Here is a 20514-nt window from a genome sequence, read left to right as displayed (position 1 = left end):
CCATTAAAATTCTCTAAATAAGTGCAAATGGTCAACAGCTGATTAAATGTAACTCAGGGAAAATTAGTCACCTGGAAGGTGAGCCTAAGGAAATTATTCAGAATAAAACACTGAATGACACAGATATGGAATATGTAAAAGCAGAACTAAGAGATTTGGAGGATGGTATATGAAGGGTCAGCATGCAGCTGCTGGAGTCCCTGATGGAGAAAATGTTGGAGAGGCAATATTTGAAGTGATCTTGGCTGTCTCATTTCCAGAATATTAATTCTGAAAAACATAAATTCATCACATCAGAAGCACAGGGCATACCAACAAGGATATGTAAAAAGAAATCCATGCCTAGGCATATCACATAAAAACCTCAGAACACTAAAGCCAAGGAGCCCATCTTAAAAGTCTTTAAAGAGTAAGAACAGCTTTGCACCTCAAGGAGCAGCAGTTAGAAGACAGCTAACTTCCTGATGGCAACAGTGGAATCCAGATGACTATGGAATAGTAACTTCAACCTTTTGAGAGGAGAAACCATCAACCTAGAACTGTGTACCCAGCAAAACTACTTTTCAAGCATGAAGGCTAAGTAAGACATTTCCAGGGAAACAAAAAATTGGAGTTTACCACTAAAAGATCTGCACTAAAGGAGCTTTTTTTTTTTTTTTTTAAAAAAAAAGCTATATTATTCATTTGAGAGAGAAAATGCAAGCAAGAGTACAAGTGGCAGGGAGAGGCAGAGGGAGAGGGAGAAACAGACTCCCTACTGAGCAGGGAGCCCTCTGTGGGTCTTGATCCCAGGACCCTGGGATCATGACCTAGGCTGAAGGCAGATGCTTAACTGACTGAGCAACCCAGGCAGGTGCCCCTGCACTAAAGGAACTTCTAAGTTAAGGGTTTATACCTTGTGGCCTAGCAGTCTAGGAAAGCCTGCGGAGTCCATCTCAGAGTAAGACTTTTGAATGCAGAAAATGAAATACGATTACAAAGGAAACCAATTATTTTGAAATGTTTTAAAATCAAAATATTTTACAAATGTGTTATAATGTTACACATGCTATTTTATTAACTCATTAAATAATAAAATCCACCTGTGGGTCTAGTCACTACCCTACCTTCAGCGTGAACACCCTGATGGAAGGAAGGCTTCATCGCACAAGGCAGAGCCAGGACAAATGAGTTTGGTACCAAGCACGTGTGAAGTAATTTTCATCAAAGAAATATTCACTGCAGAACAGACTATGTTGTTTTTTTCTTGGATTTTCTTTTGACTCATGGGTTATTTGGAATATCTTAAAACATTTGACTTTTTCCTTCTTTTTTTTTTTTTCATGGGGCTATCTTTCCAATCAGTGTCTCATTTTGCTCTTATACAATGAGGGAATGAAAGATATCGAACTCTTTTCTATTGTGGAGAAGGTAGGTTGAGGAGGAGAATGGCTTTCTTTGTGGACATCTTGATTTTGATGTATGGAAGCCTCCAGTGGGAAGTGGTGGAGAAAGTCAGAGCTGCAGGTGGGAGTGAATGGTTGGAGGAGAGAATGATGGGTTGGGAATTGTTCTGAGAAAAGGAGGCCAAAGCCATGGATTGGGATGGATGTGAAGACATGTATGTTTCCCAGAATGGAGCTGAGATGGACACAGAAGGCTGAAGGTTTGCATTACAGAGTGAGCGCTGCCAGGTGGTCCCAGGGAGACCCAGACACAGGAAACCACTCAGAAAGAAAAGAAAACGTAAGTAGGATAAAGTAGGAGATTCAGCTACTCCATGAAGCATAAGGAAGAATTTTGCATAGTGCAGGTCTGAAGTCTAAAAGCTTTGAGAGATGGGTTCAATAGACTTTTTCTCATTTTGGGAAGCTCAGAGTATTATTTGCTCCATTTTTATAATAACATTTTGTTCACCAGTTGTGAACCCTGGCTTCTTAGTGGTGAGTTGGTACCACTGTAGCTATTAGACATACCTGCATATGTTTTGTGAAATAATTTAATTGGCTTTCAAGCCTATGTTCTAGAAGGACTTACTTCCCAACCTAAAGTGTTGCATTACCATTTGCCTTTGAACCAGAAATGAAGCTCCCAGGAAAATTCTTGATTTGGGGCCAAGAAAGAACTTTTTGATCATCGAGGAAAGGATTTAAAGAGCTAATTTCTCCCAGGCCTCGGTGTTCAGGCAGTAGTACCAATCAAACAGGAAGGCCTTTAGCTCTAAAGATGCCATTACTTCCTGGCAGTCAATAATTCCCTTTCATCACCCTCAACAGCAGGAAATTCTGTCTCACTTTTAATATTATCTCTTACCTCTATTTAGGCTGGGTGGGAAGTGGAGGAAAAAAAAATGAGTTGGTATCCTTTTAACAACCTGCAGGTGCTTGAAAAGTTAAGCCTCTCTCTCTGAGCAATATCATGCCTATCACCTTCTTTTTGGCTTTTCTTTCACAGCCACTTAATTATGTGTTACTTTTCTCTGACCTTCTTCAGTTTCTTCATATTCTGTGTAAACTGGGGACTTTGAATAACGATATTGGCAAATGAAATGGGACAAAGGTTTCACAAGATGCAGCAATTTCACAGCTAACTAGCTCCATGACCCCGTTCCTGACCAAAGTGGTACAAAATAAACCTGCAGAATTACCAAGGTGGCAGAACAGACAATATAATTCTCACCGGTAGCTGGAATTGAGCAAAAACCAGTTCAAACTGAGATCCAGTCATTTCTGAGCAGGGACATGCTCCTTTATTTCTCTGTTGCCCAGTGGACCAGAGAGAAGGAGAGAAGGCATTCTAGAAACTGGGCTTTGAAGAGCCTCCTCCAAGATGCCACCCATTGTTAGAATTGGTGTGAATGGTTCTAGATGGGGGAGTGGGCAGGGAAGTCTGCTTCTTCTGGGGGAGCGTGGAGGAAAAGTTGACATTTGAAAGCAAGAATGCAGTATCCCACTCTTAATTATTAATATTCGTGTATTAATAAGCATGGGTGGCCATAATAAAATCCCATCGACTAGGTGGCTTAGCCAACAGGAATTGATTTTCTCACACTTCTGGAGGGTGAAAGTCAGAGAAAGGGTTCTGGTGCAGAACCCTTTCCTGCCTTGCAGGCTGTCAGAACCTCACTGTGTCCTCACATGGCCTTTCCATGGTTGTGCATGTAGAGAAAGATAGAGAAAGGAAGAGAGCTCTTTCTTATCCTGAAGGCCACCATCTCATCATGAAGGCCCTACCCTTACACCTAGTCTAACCCTAATGACTTCCTGAAGATCTTACCTCCAAATGCTATTGCACTGGGGATTAGGACTTCAATATATGGGTTTGGGGAAGACACAAACATCTACTCCATAATAAATAGTTTTCTATTACTGGGTAGCAAAGTACCGCCAACTTTACAGTTTAACACAACACCATTAGAGTTTTTTTAGGTCAGGAGTCTTGACATGGCCTGGGTGAGTCAACTGGCCAAGGTCTTACAAGGCTGCAAAGTGTTGCTGAGACAACATCTTACAGGTCACTGAGTAGGATCATAAGAGTGATGAAAGCACATTGTGTTGATCACTAAGGGCAGGACTTTTAGACAAGCCCATAGGTCATCAGGGATCATTTTAGGATGTGTGTGCCACATTGAGTTTGATGTTATTTATTTATTTTTTTTGGTATGGGGGAATTGGCTCCATCCCCAATTACAGGTATTAGTGATACTTAGAAATGTATCATTTTCTTCAATAAAGCAAACTGTCCGTATTTGTTGGTAGTAGAATTACTTGAAGGGAATTCATGGAATGATAACTATAGGCAAGGAAAGTCAAGAATTTTTACTGTAGCCTAAGTTAAGTGATATTAACTAACTTCCTTTGTGTTTATAAATGCCTGCTCTCTGGAGGGTTGTGGGTTTCCAATAATAATTCTGTTATAAGCAACTTGGTCACTGTAGACATCTGATAGTTTTATGAACTTCAGCTTAGAAGAGATCAGGGAGTTCTATCTGAGCTTATTAAATATGCCTTGAGAGGTCTGGTAGTTTAGAGATTTAATGGGACCCCATGTACTCATGAATTCATAGGCCCTTTCTGTGTGAGGAGGCACTGGGCCATGTCCTGAATAGGTAAAATTTTCTACAGTATGAGTAGGAAGTAGAAGACAGAGTATAAGTGGATGTTTTCTGGGAGGTGTACCTTCCCATCCCCTATCCAGTGTTTGTCTGGGTCAGGCTGGTGTTGGTGTGAAGGGAAAACAGAGGACACTCTTTTGAAGTCATATCCTAAGGAGATGGCAGGGTCCGAGCCAGCTGTGTTGGGGCCACGTCTAGGAGTTGGGTTTGAGTGACCAGGAGGAGGGGTGCCATTCTGGGAGGAGGGATGACAATAGGGAGAGTGGGTTGGGTATAGGAGGGAAGAGAGATGGTAGGCATTGTGGAAGAAGAGCAAGGGACTGGGCTCAGACACAGAACAGTACTCAGGGATTTTTATACAAGTTGCAGCTGAGTGGCATCATGAAGAGAGATTTGGGAGATGAGAAAGTGTTCGCAAATACTATTTGTCTAGATTGACTATGTTTGCAAGATGCAGGCTTTGAAGAAAGAATATATATGTGACATGCTTGGGAGCAGAGCCCTGTTGAGTTCTCTTTGGTTCATTTTGTTGGTTTGTTTGCTTTATGTTTGTGTATGTGCATAAGATTCAAAAGTCTTTTGTATGAACCTCTGGTCCAGATGTGTTTGGAAATCCACCTGAGACTAGCATGATAAGGGGATTGATAGAGACTGTTGGGCCTGAGACTTGGCCCCGCCCACTGCAGAAGTGTTTGAGAGTTAACTGGAGTCAGTTGCCAAGGGAACTTGGGGATCTGTTCAGTAGGATACTCTCCTCCTAGGCCTGGGTCAGTCCTTCTGGAATAGAGGAAATGTAGCCAAAGCCCTCCACCCCAGAGCCCATCTACCTGGCCCATGCCCACAGTGGAAAGTTGGGGTGATCTGTCATTACAACAGACCTCATATGAAAATACCTTACTTATAGTGGGGCCTCCCAGAATATTGCTCTGGCAGATGATGGGGGTGAGGGAGTTGGGACCATCTCTGGCATTTGGATAGGAGTGATCAGGAGCGGGGGGGTGCCATTGTAGGAAGCAGGAGTGACAAGAGAAAGACTGGGTTAGGGAGGTAGAGATTGCAGGTTTTTGTTTTTAGACACGTTGAGGCAGAGTGTGACACCGGGAGCAGTGGGCAGCATGACTCAGTGGTCAGGGAAGCATCTGCAGGAGGTGTTGACAGATGGTGTTAGAGGATCCTGAATGATAGATGGATCTCCAGTGAACCAGAGGGTGAAGGAGAAATAGGTCTGAAGAGAGGTCTTGGGAAGTGGGAAAGGAAAGGGGGGGGGGACCTGGAGCAGAGAAGGGTGTTAAGAGAGTGACACAAAGCCTGGGAGGATGTGGTTAACCTCAGGTGTATAAGCTAATCCATGCACTGTGCCCCACACTTAGCAACCCCGCAGGTGACCTTGGGAAGTGTGTGTGTGGGTGGTGAGGGCTGAAGCTGGATTGAGTGGGGCAGGGTGGGGGAAACACCCGTGTTTTGGTGATCTGTCCTGATCTGTCCACCGTGCCTGGACCCATGGACACTGGGAATCAGTGAGAAGTGTGTGCCTCAGGGATTGTGAACCAGGAGTGGAAGGGTGGTTCTCTTGAGAAAGAAGACACAAGGGTACTTCTGTGGTTAGGGTGACAGGGAGGAGCTGGGATGGGGGTACTTCTAGAAGGTCCTGGGGGGAACACACTCAGTGGGCAGTAAGAGGCCGGGGGCGGCCCAGGAAAGGAGCCAGCAGCTCAGTGTCATGTGTGGGAAGCTGGGGGCCTGCTGGTGGCACTGCCTCCTGGTGAGGTGGGAAGCTGACTGGGGGACCAGGTGTGTGAAAGGAGAGGGGGGGCCGCTGGGTCTGCCATGCCTAGTACCCAGACACAGAGGGCAGGTAGCTGGGTGACACACAGGGGGGAACTCCGCCTTTCCCCCAAGGTAGTGTTTCGAATCCTCTCTGTGAGTTTTAAGTCACACGGCCAACTAACTCACAGGACCAGAGTGGAGAAAGTACCCAGTCTGGATGGAGGCTCTCAGAAGGTGCGTTTGTCCTTGGGCCCGTCAACGCACAGCATGAGCGACCTGTCAGGAGCTCGCAGCTGTCTCAGAGGCCTTTGTGTCGCCCACAGGGCCTGCAGGCTGTGAGCGTCAGGGGGGAGAGCTCCCTCACGTGTGAGGGCCGCCTTCTAGAAACAGTCCTTTCCCAAGCCCAAGTGACCAGTCCTGCTTTGATTGTCTGTTAAAGGTCTCTAGAGGGTCTTACCTCCCTGCACTGTTTGTCTTTCCAGGTGCTGCTCTCAGGACTCATTGGCGTTGTCTCCTGGAAGAGGCCACTGTCCCTTGTGGTAAGTCGGCACCTGGTTTCCATGGGCAGCCTTGGAGCGGGGCCCTCCTCGCCGGGGTGTGAGTGCTTTACAGGTGACAGCAAAGAACATTTTGGCTTTCTTTGCAGAAAGCAGGATACAGACCTTATAGAACTGGAACCTCTCAATGCAGAGGGGCTCATTGGTAACAACCACTGCGCATCTTACCCTCTCTACTTCTGAGAATACCCATCAGGTGCCTGTCTGAGATGCTCACATGCCATTCTCTGCCTTTGTTCTGTTTGGGTGCCCTCATCTGAGGACACGCTGGGATCAAAGACGTCTTAGTAAGTGTAGATGAAAGCATTTCCTCTAGGCGTGTTGTTTGTGCATATACATACATATGTGTGCATACGAGCACACAAGCCGTGCATACTTCACCAGAGTTCAAGAAATGTTAGCTGCATGTGTGTTCTGGGGACTGAAACTTTGAGTTTCAGAGGAGGATGTTTATTTAAATAGAAGATCAGAGGGGTGCTGCTGGCATTCCCTCTGCCATGGCTGTGACCCTGTGCCGGGGAGGAGCAGGCTGCATGGGAGATGGAAAGGAGATGATGGCTTTTCCATTGGGGAAAGTAACCCCGAGCAAATTCATGTTTATTGATTTGTATGATTTGTATGCATGTTTTTCTCAGCATGTGCATTAATATATTTATGTGTCCGTATCAGGGCCAGACGAAGAGGTTTTCTGGGTTTTGATGGATAATGAAAAAAAAAAAAACATGGTGTGGCTTTTTTCTCTTTTGTAGTAATCAATTATTTAAAATCTCTTCTTTAAGTGATTAGGTTTGGAGATAATGACATGTACTAAATATTAATGGGAATAGAAAAAAACCCCACAAATCTGCTTGTTGGAAACACCTCCTCCTCATGAGAATAACTACAGCATCCTGAAGAGGCACTGGGAAGAGAGTGGCATTAAATCAGTGAGCCTCTTCTCCCATGACTTGTTGAGAGATTTCCTTTGCAGAAAAAATGTGTTTTTTTTATGTAGAAAGTTTCAAACATGCACATGAGTAGAGAGAGAAGCTAGTATAATGAATCCCTATGTACCCCCCATCTGTCTTCTACAGACACCAACATTTGGCCTGTTTTGATTCCTCCAAGCCCCTTGCTGAAGCATTTTAAAGTACATCACAACCAGTGTGTCAAGAAGCTGACTCCTTTGTGCAGAGGGAAGTGGTGGTGGGCATGCCAGCGTGGGGGCCTGATGTTCTTGGGCTGTGCTTTTGGGTTCCTTTTGTGGACATGGGGCCAGCTTGTTCTATTCCTCCTCACCAGCCCTTATGGTACAGGCTGAGGAAGGCCTCTGATAATGGCTGCCAAATGAAGAAAAACTACAACTCCTTTTGGTGGGTGTGCGGGCAAAAAGATGAGAGGAATGGTGTCCGTGATCACACAGCCACTCCTCGTGCCCGCCCCAGTCCTGGCCCCAGGATGGAGATTCTTGCAGGGCTGGGCATTGTACTGTGAAGGATACTATGCAGCTTGTAGCTGAAAAGGAGTCAGGACCCCATGTGGACATGGCTCAGGTGTTTCCTGGGGGAAGCCAGAGCAGTAGGATGGGATGCCAGGGCCTCACCCTAGAAAGAGGGATAAAGTACCAGCTGAAGCTGCTACAGCAGAACATTCAAAGTGCCTGCTCACTAGTCCCTGTCCATTGGGGTAGAACCAGTCACCCTCTGGGCCACCGTGAGCATTTCCTCCCCTTGATTTATTTCTGCCCAACCCCCAAGTAGAAGAGAAGGGGTTCCCTCAGCTCAGTTGACCACTTTCCTAACAGGGAGGTAAGGGGATGGGCTTGGATAACAGTAGGTGCTATAACAAACCCCAGACTTCCAGTGGCTTAACACAATGTGAATTAAGAACCCAAAAGCACAGCCAAAGGACATGCTTCTTTGAGAGTGGCTATTCCAGGCAGTGGGCCACTCCCCCACACAGGGGATCCTGAGACTGTGGTTGCTTCCTTCCTGGGCCATGTCGAGTCCACTGCATTTCAGTGAAAGAGGAATGGCAATGGGAGAGAGTCTGAAGGTTACCTTCATCACTCTCATGTCACACCTTTTGGGAGAGCCTGTCACATGGACCCATTTGGCTGGAAAGGAGGCTGGACAAAGTAGTCCCTTTCTGGACACAGCACTTCCCAGCAGCAGCTCCATACTGTGAAGAGGAGGGCAAGAATTCTGGTAGACCGGTGTTTCTCTCTACTGTAAGAACATTATTCTGTGTTGACCAGGACAATACAGTCTTTTGATTCATTAGTAAAAACTCACTGTCCAGACTCAACCAGAAGGGCGTGAAGTCTGGATTTAAATCATTCTTTTATCCCCAGTTCCTGCTTCTGTCCTCTACCCTAAAGGTAGTGTTTCCTTCTTCCTGGAGGTATAAAACTGACAGAGCCCCTAGGACTATTCTGGTTCATTTCCAGGGGACACACTGCCCCCTGCCCCCACCAAGGACCCCCCTGGAGTGAAGAAGGCTATCTGTCCTTTGGGGTGGTTGCAAGAGGCAGTGTTGGACTCTGCTGAACCAGACCTGCACAGCCATGCCCGGTGCCCTGCAAGGGCTGGATGGGTGAGGACAGCAATGCGTGGGCATGCTGACAACAGGGTGTTGTCACTGGTCTGTTGGTAATACCTTTCCCCTAAGTGGCTAGTGCATGTGGGCCTGTCCTAATCTCTGCCTCTCCTTTCTTTTCATTGCTCCAATTTTATAAGACGGAATGGGGTGAGAAAGGGTGTACTTTTCACCGAGTGACTGATAGGAAGTGGAGAGGGGTCAGCAGGCTGTCCTAGAGGATGGGGAGGGAGAATGCCCCTTCCAGGCTGGTGGATGTGATGCCAGAAGGAGGAGGACAAGAAAAATATTGTGACTTTCTTGGGCTGGTATTTTATTTTATTTTATTTTATTTTATTTTATTTTATTTTATTTTATTTTATTTTAATTTTATTTTTATTTTATTTTATTTTATTTATTTTATTTTTTAAAATATTTTATTTATTCATGAGACACACAGAGAGAGACGCAGAGACATAGGCAGAGGGAGAAGCAGGCTCCATGCAGGGAGCCCCATGTGGGATCATGACCTGAGCCAAAGGCAGATGCTTAATCACCCACCCACCCAGGCATCCCTTGCGCTGGTATTTTATTATTTTTTATTATTTTTATTTTTTTGCACTGCTATTTTAAAGGAGCCTTTCATAATGCTGAAACTTAATAGCTATCTCAGTAGAGAATATGTATTTTTGCATCATTATGGTTCTTTTTCTTTATTGAAGTGTAATTACCATATGCTTATGTTAGTTAGTTATATAGTTCAGGTTATGTTGTTGTATTAGTTTATAATTATCATATAATACAATATTAGTTTCAGATGTATTGAATAGTGATTCACCAGTTCTGTACATTACTCAGTACTCATCATAATAAGTGTACTTAGTCCCCATTACCTAGTTCACCCATCCCCCACCCACCACCCATCCGCAACCACCTGTTCTCTTATTTTATTTATTTTATTTTATTTTATTTTATTTTATTTTATTTTATTTTATTTTATTTTATTTTATTTTATTTTATTTATTTTATTTTATTTTATTTATTTATTTTATTTTATTTTTTGGTTGGTTCTCTTATTTTAAGAGTCTAATTTTTTATCTCTCTTTTTCTATTTACTCATTTGTTTCTTAAATTCCATATATGAGTGAAATCATATGGTTTTGTCTTTCTTAGTCTGACTTACTGCACTTAGCATTATATGTTCTAAGGCCATCCATGTTGTTGCAAATGGCAAGATCTCATCCTTTTTTTTTTTTTAATTTATTTTTATTTATTCATGATAGACATAGAGAGAGAGAGAGAGGCAGAGACACAGGCAGAGGAGAGGGAGAAGCGGGCCCCATGCCGGGAGCCCGACGCGGGACCCAATCCCGGGACTCCAGTATCGCGCCCTGGGCCAAAGGCAGGCGCAAAACCGCTGAGCCACCCAGGGATCCCCCTGATCTCATCCCTTTTTATGGCCAAGTAATAGTCGTGTGTGTGTGTGTGTGTGTGTGTGTGTGTGTGTGTGTGTACCACTTTATCTGTTCGTCTATGGACTGACACTTGGGTTGCTTCCATATCTTAGCTCTGGTAAATAATGCTGCAGTAAACATAAGGGTGCATATGTCTTTTCAAATTAGTGCTTTCATTTCCTTTGGGTAAATACCCAGTAGTGGAATTACCAGATCATATGGTAATTCTGTTTTTAATTTTTTAAGGAACATCCATACTGTTTTCCACAATGGCTGAACCAATTTACATTCCTATCAACAGGGCAAAGGATTCCTTTTTCTGTACATCCTCACCAACACTTGTTATCTCCGGTCTTTTTGGTTCTAGCCATCCTGCTGGGTGTAAGGTGATACCTCATTGTGATTTTGATTTGCATTTCCCTGATGATTAGTGATGTTGAGCATCTTTTCACATGTCTGCTGGTCATCTGTTTATCTTCTTTGGAAGAATTCTGTTCAGGTCCTCTGCCCATTTTTAAATCAGATTATTTCTTTTTTTGTATTGCAAGTATAAGTTCTTTATATATTTTGAATATTAACCTCTTATCTGATATATCATTTGCAAATATCTTCTCTCATTCAATAGGTTGCCTTGTCATTTTGTTGATGATTTCCTTCAGTATGTAAAAGCTTTTCATTTTGATGTAGTCCCAGTAGTTTAATTTTGCTTTTGTTTCCATGGCCTGAGGACACGTATTTAGAAAAATGTTTTGTGGCTGATGGCAAAGAAATTACTATCTATGATTTCTTCTAGGAAGGAATTTTATGGTTCCAGGTCTCACATTTAGGTCTTTAATCCATTTTGAGTTTATTTTTGTATATGGATAAGAAAGTGACCCAGTTTCATTCTTTTGCATATAGCTGTGCAGTTTTCCCAGCATTATTTGGTGAAGGGACTACCTTTTCCCCATTGCATGTTCTTGCCTCCTTTGTCATAAATTAATTGACCATATCATCATAGACTTATTTCTGGCCTCTGTTTCGTTACATTGATCTGCGTGTCTATTTTTATCCCATACTATTTTTTACTTTTGATCACTACAGCTTTGTAGTATATCTTGAAATCTGGGATTGTGATACCTCAGCTTTGTTCTTCTTTCTCAGGATTCCTTTGGCTATTTGGGGTCTTTTGTGGTTCTATACAAATTTTAGGATTATTTGTTCTAGCTCTGTGAAAATGTTGTTGGTATTCTGATAGCGATTGCATTAAATCTGTAGATTGCTTTGGGTAGTATGGACATTTTGACAGTTGAAAAACTTTTTTTTTTTTTAAGATTTATTTATTCATGAGAGAGAGAGAGAGAGAGAGACAGAGAGACAGAGAGGCAGAGACATAGGCAGAAGGAGAAGAAGGCTCCCTGCAGGGAGCCCGATGTGGGACTTGATCCCAGGTTCCCAGGATCACACTCTGGGCCGAAGGCAGACGTTCAACCACTGAGCCAGCCAGGTGGCCCAACATTGTTTTTGCTAACCTATGAGCATGGAATATCTTTCCATTTGTGTTATCTTCAATTTCTTTCATCAGTGTTTTATAGTTTTCAGAATGCAGGTCTCACCTCTTTGGTTAGGGTTTGTTTTTGTTTTTGGTGCAGTTTTAGATGTGCTTGTTTTCTTAATTTCTCTTTTTGCTACTTCATTATAGGTATATAGAAATGCAACAGAATTCTGCATATTGAATTTGTATTCTACAACTTTACTGAATTCATTTACCACTTTAGTAGTTTTTTGGTGGAGTCTTTAGGGTTTTTTTATATAAAGTATTATGTCACCTGCAAATGGTGAGTTTTACTTCTTCCTTACTAATTTAGATTCCATTTATTTCTTTTTGTCTGATTATTGCGTAAAAGTACTATGCTGAATAAAAATGGTGAGAGCAGACATCTTGTCTTGTTCCTGATATTAGAGGGAAAGATCTCAGTTTTTCACCATTGAGTATGATGTTAGCTGTGGGTTTTTTACATAAGGCCTTTATTATGTTGAGGTATATTCCTTTTAAACCTACTTTGGTGAGAGTTTTTAACATGCCTTTAACATGACCTGCCTTTGGCTCAGGTCATAATCTCATGATCCCAGGGTCCTTGGATCAAGTCCTACATTGGGCTCCCTCCTGCACGGGGAGCCTGTTTCTCCTTCTTTCTCTACCTCCACCACCCCCATCTCTGAAGAATAGATAAATAAAATATTTTAAAAAAAAACTATAAAAGGTTCAACATTATGCTGGATTGCAATTAAGAATGAGATTATATAGCTCTGATTTAAAGAATTTTTGAAGATTCAGTGAAACATCTTGTGAATGCTTATATATCAGTAATGAAACTAGTCTCACACATAATCACAGGTAGTATAATTTTTTTAAAAATTTGAGCGAAGTAGTGGCCATTAGATTATTTGTAACAATACTGCTAGGAGAGTAATAAGCATGAGGTTAAAAACATTTTTTATAGTTAATTTTTGTAAACAAAAGATTTTCACAGTTTATTTTATACAGTTTTTAAGCAAAGTAAATCTATTTTTAAAAGCATTAATTTGTAGGAATATGAGTATCATATTGATCCCATGATAATTTAGTACTGTTAGCATTTTATATTATACTGTTCGAAGTTTTTGAGAGTGGTTTGCTTTTATTGTGAAATTTTATCAGCCAAGATGGGGATGTGTATCAGTGAAGGTTTAATCAAAGAAATAGAACCTCAAGGAGCCAACACCAAGCATCTCTGTGGGTCAGATTCTTCTGAGTAATGCTTGGCCCCATTTTCCACTACAGTAACCACACCCACCTGATCTTTGGTGATTAAGTGCTGTCACTTGGTCCCTGCCACCCTGGAGTCCCATAATCCTTATTGCATTTAGGAAACCTAGCCTGATGGTAGTGCAGACCCTTCCCACTCTAATTTCTGACCTACAGAGAAGAGTTACCACAAAGCTCTTCAAGGATGCCAGAGTTCCTCTCACAGATTTCTTATAGTTGTGGTGAAAAGTGTGTTCTCTGGATCCTCCAGGGCAGGTAAGCAAATCTTAAAGGATCAGCGCATTCTTATTCCTGTCTCCCTAAGCCTTTAGATATCTTCCTCTTATGGTATACCAAGGAAGTCAGGAGTTACAACTTCATTTAGTTGAAGTTGGATCCACCTTTGGATTCATATGTTAACAAACCAAACAAACTGAACTCTGCTCTTCTCTTCTCTCTCTTCTTTTCATTTTTAAAGACTTTATTTGTGAGAGACACAGAGAGAGAGAGGCAGAGACATAGACAGAGGGACAAGCAGGCTCCCTGAGGAGCATGGTGTGAGACTCAATTCCAGGACCCTGGGATCATGACCTGAGCCAAAGGCAGATGTTTACCCACTGAGTCACCCAGGTGCTCCAAATTGAGCTTTCCTTAACTATGCCAGCTAAACATGGAATGCCAGGATCTCTGCTTAGCTGATAGCAATAAATCTGGCCTGATTCTACTGTGTATTCCTTCTACCTTGCTCCTCCACCATTAACAGTAAGTTCTAAGATGGTCCCCAGCCTCCAACTACGAGACAGTTTCTAGGCACAGGTAGGGGAAATGTCGGAAGAGCCTGGCACACTAACTGAGTTAAGGAGAAGAAGGTGAAGGTCTGGGGATTTCAAGGTGGCTAGAATTCACAGGATAAAGTGCCAGAGAGGAGAGACTTCCACAAACAGAAGTCTGGAGGTCTGCAGAGGATCCCTTGTGAATATTCAGCTGATTTTGATCAGCTTTTTCATATGAGGAAACTGCCTAAGGCAAAGAAAGAATCATCTTAGTGGATTAGAAGGAACAGTGAAGGCATAAAAACAGGACGTTCTACCACCCAGGCTGGAAAATCTCATGATTCACTCAAGCAGTGAGTAGAATACTTTTAGAAGAATCTCTCCTCAGTAATGGGGAATACTTAACCCCAGAGTACATGTCACTCCAGTCCTTTGTGACAAATCTTTTTTTTATATATAGATTTTCTTTCTTTATTCCTGAGACACACACACACACACACACACACACACACATAGGCAGAGACACAGGCAGAGGGAGAAGCAGGCTCCATGCAGGGAGCCCAACAGGGGACTCGATCCCAGGTCTCCAGGATCACGCCCTGAGTCAAAGGTAGATGCTCAACTGCTGAGCCACCTAGGCATCCCAAAAAATGCCTTTGTGACAAATCTTAAAAGCCAGATCCAAAAGAATCAAACTATTTCCAACTAATTTGTGTTCCAGGATAAAGTTCAAAAATGTTCATAGGAGTACAAAAATATACAGCACCAAGTAAGATAATAATCACAATGTCTGGCATCCAGTCAAAGATTACTAGGCAAGCCAAGAAACAAGAAAATACACCCTGAAATGAGGAGGAAAAATAAGCCAATTTAAACTGATACAGAACTTACCCACATGTTAGAAATAGCAGACAGGGACATTAAAACAGTTGTAACTGTATTCCACATGTTCAAAAAGTTAACTAGAGACAGGAAGATATAAAAAAATACCTATTTGAATTCTGAGTGATGAAAAATTCAATACAAGAGAGAAAAGATTCACTGAATGAGATTAATGGCAGATTCAATAAGAGAGAAGAGGGTTTCCTAAATGCTTTGGTTGGTTAAGTGTCTGACACTTGATTTTGGCTCAGGGTCATGGGATTGAGCTCTATATCACACTTCGTGCTCAGTTGAGATTTTACTTAAGATTTTCTTCCTCTTCCTCTGCCCCCCCCAAATCAATCAATCAATCAATAAGAGAAGAAAAGATTAGTGAACTCAAGGCATTGCAATAGAAGTTATCCAAATGTAGAACATGGAGAAAAAAGAATTTTTGAAAAACAAAAGAAGCATTAGTGAGCTATAGGGGAGAAGTTCAAGAAGCCTAATATATGCGGAATTGGGGTCCCTAAAGGAGTGGGGATGAATAGAAAAAATATTCAAAAATAGAGAGTAGATCTTAAAAGTTCTTATCACAAGAAAAAATATTTTGTGACAAGGTCTGATGGTGGACATTAAGTAGACTTATTGTGGCAATCAGTTTATAATGCATATATATATCCCAGATCATTATATTATACATCTGAAACTAATGTAGTATTGTTTGTTGGGGCACCTGGATGGTGCATTTGGTTAAGTGTCTGATTCTTGGTTTCAGCTCAGGTTGTGATCTCATGAATCATGAAATGGGGCTCTGTGCTCACCGTGGAGTCTGCTTGGGTTTCTTTCTCCCTCTGCTCCTCCTCCCACCCTTGTGAACTCTCTCTCATTCTTCTCTCTCTGAAATAAATAAGTCTTTAAAAATATATGCAATGCTATATGTCAGTTGAATCTCAGTTCAAAGAAAAAGAACTAATAGCCAGTTTTTTATTTATTTTTTTTCAAAATTGGGTCGAAACTGTAAACCCACAGATCTGAGATGCTTAGTACACACAGGATAGGAAATATGTAGAAAAACACACAAGCATTTTGTGGGACTTTTACATATGTGTGAAAAAAATAGTATAAAGGTGAGGAGGGAGGTATACAATGCAAAGCTCTTAAAAGATATGTGAAAAAGTATGTGTCTTGAAGGCAAATTGCTGTAAGCTAAACTGTATACTATAAACACTAAAGCAACCACTAAAATAAAAGAGTTGGTTAATAAGCTAACAAACGAAATAAAAAGTCATGCAAAGCACCTAATTATCCAAAAGAAGGCAGAGAAAAGAAAGAAAAGGGGAACAGAGAATAGATGCAACATAAAGAAAACAAATAGCAAGCTTTTATGACTCCTTTCAATTTCTTATTTGAATTTCTTGTTCATTTGTTTTGTCTATTTTCTATAAGACTGGTTCCTTGGTTTGTGGGATTTCTTCATATAGTAATTCTTTTCTGCTTTAAATGGCTAATATTTTATTCCAGTCTGTTGGTTGTCTTTGCTTTTTTAGTTTTAATGAGTGTCTTTTTATTTTTTTTATTTTTTTAAAATATTTTTATTTATTTATTTATTAGAGACAGAGAGAGAGAGAGAGAGAGAGAGAGAGAGAGAGAGGCAGAGACACAGGCAGAGAGGGAAGCAGGCTCAATGCAGGGAGCCTGACGTGGGACTTGATTCCGGGTCCCCAGGATCATGTCCTGGGTCGAAGGCGGCGCTAAACCGCTAAGCCACCGGGGCTGTCATTTTATTTTCTCTTTTTAAAAAATGCAGAATTGTTGGCTTTTTATCTTGTAAACTCTGTTGTTTTGTTTTCTTATGTGGTGTCTAGGGTTTCTTTAAAAGATTGCTCTGGCCCCACAATTCTGAAATTATTTTCCTGTGTTTTTCTAAAACATTTATAGGTTTACTTTTTTATGTTTAGGTAATTGATCCCAAATGTACTTTTAAGTAGGGTATGAAGCATAAAAATCTAACTTTATTTTTTCCAAATGAATAATCATTTCTTCAGCAGCAATTTTTGAATGTTCAGTATTTCCCCTCACATGTGAAGTATCCTCCTCCTCCCCACTACTATGGACATGGGTCTGTTTATTCATCTCTTCTGTTTCATGAGTCTATTGGTCCCTTTTTAAGTGAATACAATGACATTTCAGTTAGTCTAGCCTTATGATAAATAAGTCACTCTTATTTTTTTCATAAATTTTGCTACTTGTGTTTATTTTCGGGAAATTTTTGAATCACTTTGTAATGTTTTACATTGATAATAATTTGATTTGTTGTGGCTACCTTGATTTTATATATTAACTTCTGGACAAATGATATCTTCATTACTGAGAGATGGGAATACATTTTCTGTTATAATTTCTGGAAGGATATTGTGCGTTGATGTTTTATCTGGCTACAACACAACATAGTGACCTGTTGTGGTGGATTTGACTAAATGTCTGTTAGATATTTCAAGAGAAGTTTTCTGGGCAAATTTCTTCCATTAAGTTTTTGATTCTATCTCTTTTCCTATTTTTCTGCCTTCTAGAATTTATCCTAATTGGAGTAGGTAGAAGGATACTCTACATGCTAAGTTGATGCCAAATAATTCTTAACACTTAAAAATATATATATTTTCCTTTTTCTTCCTTACTGCCTGGGATATTTCTTCTGTTGTATTTTCTGGATAACTAATTTGGGCTTCAGCCACCTTTCTTCTACTATCTGACCCTTCTGCTGAATGTTTCATTTTGACAGCATGTTATTTTCAGAGAACTCTCTTGTTCTCTAATTGCTTCTTTTTCATAGCAATATGTTCACAGTTTGTGAAGCACTCATTGTATGGATGCTGTCTCCTTCAGGGGTATTAATTAGAATTTTATTTATCAGGTTTCCTCACTCCTCTGTATTCTTACCTCCCCCATAGGTCAGTTGGTCTCTTTACTCATCTAGCTTTTCAGAAAATTTGTTTTACTCAGTATGTCAAGCCATCCTTGATTAACCTGTTTATATTTACAAAGGAAGGACTGTGTTGATGTGGGTAGGTTGCTGGTATGGTTGCTTGCCTGGTGTCTTGTGTTTTCTTGTCTGAGGTGGCATGCGGCTGTTCATATTTCCTGCCACCCCCACCTGTGTAGACCTGCCCCAGGATGGAAAGACCATCTTTGGGATCTGTGAGAGCAGGAGGTCTGTGTGGACTGGAGGATCTATGTCAGGCCTCCTGGGAGAGGCGGCCAGTTCAGGGAGGATCGCTCAAACTTATTTTCCACCAGGCAGACCTGGATTTTCCAACTTTAGTGTCCATTGTGAAGGTTCTGAGGTACCTCGAGCCATGCTTGCCCTGGGCTGATGATGATGATGGTGACAAAGCAATTATTAACATTTATCAATTATTCTCCACGTTCCAAATACTCTCCTAAGGACCATCCTATGAAGTGAGTCCAACAGGGTTTAGTTGTGCCCAAAGTTTTACAGCTTGTGAGTAGCAGAGCTCAGGTTTAAACCCAGGTAATATGCCCTTGCTCTTAACCTCTAGGCCAGTCTCTTACCTGTACATCAGACCCACCTGAGGCATTTAAAAAAAAATACTAGTCCAGACCTGGGGCATCCTTTCCATTTAGCTTCTGTACTAATGAGTGTGGTTGTAAAATACACTATGTGCCAGGCCCTTTTCAAGTATTCTCACTGCTTTGTTCTCGTGACACCCCAGTGGGGCACTTCTGATACCATCCAACCCAAAGGAGGAACTGAGGCACAGGACAGGAGTGGAGAGGGGGGCAGTAAACAATAGGCTAGACTCCAGCTCGGACTGATGGGGTCTGTGCTCCTAATCACTGTGCCACGCTGCCTTCATTGAGATCTTTAAATTTAGCAGCAACAAATTTCTTTAGCTTACTGAAGCATAAATTCAGCTTCCTTAGCACGTCAGGCTAAGCCTTACTGCAGCACAGCATCAGACTAAATAAAATGCTTTTATGTCCAATTCATTATTTCATGATTTCCTTTTCATTAGAAGCTGCCAGAATGAGGAAGATTTTTTTCTTTTTTCTTTTCTTTTCTCAAAAAAGGCAGCTTCCATGGTCTTGCATTCATTCCAGCAGGTGTTGGGGTGGTTTTTAGCTGCCGGGACCATTCCAGCCGTGATAAACCCAGGTACGTGGTACCAAGAGCTGTGATGAGCTCTCCCACTGTGCTTGGCACTGGCCAGAACATCACCAGTCTTTTGGAGCTTAATTCATTGGAGCTGCCCCAGGAGTGGTACTAATAGGTGTTTACTAATTACTCCCAAATGTCGGGGCGCCTGGGTGGCTCAGGTAATTGAGCATCCCACTCTGGATTTCTGCCCAGGTCATGATCTCGGGGATCATGGGATCAAGCCCCATGCAGGGCCCCCCAGGTTCAGCAGGGAGTCTGCTGGAGATTCGGTCTCTTCCTCACTCTCTGCCCCTTCCCCCATAAGCAAATAAATCTTTAAAAAATGAATAGTGTTTTTTAAAAAAATAAAAAAATAATTACTCCCAAGTTGAGACCAACCAGCCCTCTATATCTCTACCAAGTATAAATGGCTGATTCTTATAGTGCCAATTTTATTGGAAACCTACAGACAAATGATGAAAGAAACAGCTTTCATTGTTCTTCAATTCAGCTTGAATTCTGTTTTTTATTGTTTTTTCTCGACTGCAGTATTTAGTGAAACATACAAGTGCCAAGGAATTGGAAATAGTATGATGAATGGACTTCAACCTGGATTAGGGTGGGTTTTTTTCCCCTCTCTTTTCATTGCTACGGCAATCATTTCCCAATATAAGAAAACTTAAAATCTTACACTACATATATTAGCTTCTTTTTAAAAAGTGTCTGTGAATTTTTGTATTAACAGAAATGTTTCCTGCTGTGCCCATCAGAAGTTCAGTTTTGGTTTCACTATAGATGCATATGTTTGGTGATATTTTGTGGAAAAAAAGTCTTTGAATTTCTTTAACCTTTAATATGAGTTATAGAAAGCCTATAGGGCTTTCTTTCAAGCTCATGAATTGAGCTCAAATATAACTTTAATATGCTATTTAAAAATATAGGTGAGTTAAAGGTTAATATATTTAATGTAAATGTATTTGGAGTCATTATTTATTCAGAAAATTCGTTATAAATCCACTTTGGGGATTTCTTACAGTCAAGATCATGACCTCTCTTCGAGAGAATGTATTTTGCTTGATTACATTAAAGATGAAGCCTTCATTCCTTGAGTGCTGAAGAGGATTCGAAGGAAGGAAGGAAGATGTGCAGAAATTTGTACAGGTCCTTGAAACAATGCTGACTCTTACTCTGTTGATAAAGCAGCCTAAGTAGCTAAAACCCTTTATCTTGTTTATAAAGATAGACTAATATGCTCATCTTTAAACTTACTACTAACATTATTAAATTTCATTAGGGATAGGTAGTCTTCCCAGAAAACCAAGACTGACACAGACTAATTGAAGTAGAGTATAAGAAAAGCACTCAAGGCCAAGTGAAATTAACAATGGTCATTGGTAAAATACCCATTTTTATTAAAACACGACAGTGTGATTTTTAAAAAAATATTTGCTTGAGTCTTTTACTTCTCAGTGTAAATTCTTTTGTTTTGATCCATCAGGCACATTTTTAATTGAAAATGTAATAAAA

General features: G+C 41.2%; 1 protein-coding gene and 1 long non-coding RNA gene across 5 annotated transcripts in view; both read left to right on the top strand.

Moving 5' to 3' along the window:
- The window catches only part of ENTREP2 (endosomal transmembrane epsin interactor 2), a 446252-nt gene that overhangs the window by 182197 nt on the left and 243541 nt on the right, over nt 1–20514 (top strand). For all 4 annotated transcript variants that reach the window (XM_077869147.1, XM_077869126.1, XM_077869136.1 and 1 more), the window contains one exon: nt 6343–6399. In XM_077869147.1, coding sequence (XP_077725273.1) covers nt 6343–6399 — 57 coding nt within the window. The remainder of the gene's footprint in view (nt 1–6342; nt 6400–20514) is intronic.
- On the top strand, nt 13176–19771 carry LOC144296165 (uncharacterized). Its single transcript, XR_013363326.1, has 3 exons — nt 13176–13470; nt 19537–19606; nt 19733–19771. It is a non-coding gene; the product is annotated as an uncharacterized LOC144296165 (long non-coding RNA).

The sequence above is a fragment of the Canis aureus genome, chromosome 2 (genome assembly GCF_053574225.1).
Source record: "Canis aureus isolate CA01 chromosome 2, VMU_Caureus_v.1.0, whole genome shotgun sequence".
NCBI lineage: Eukaryota > Metazoa > Chordata > Mammalia > Carnivora > Canidae > Canis > Canis aureus.
This window is presented reverse-complemented; position numbering and strand designations above follow the sequence as displayed.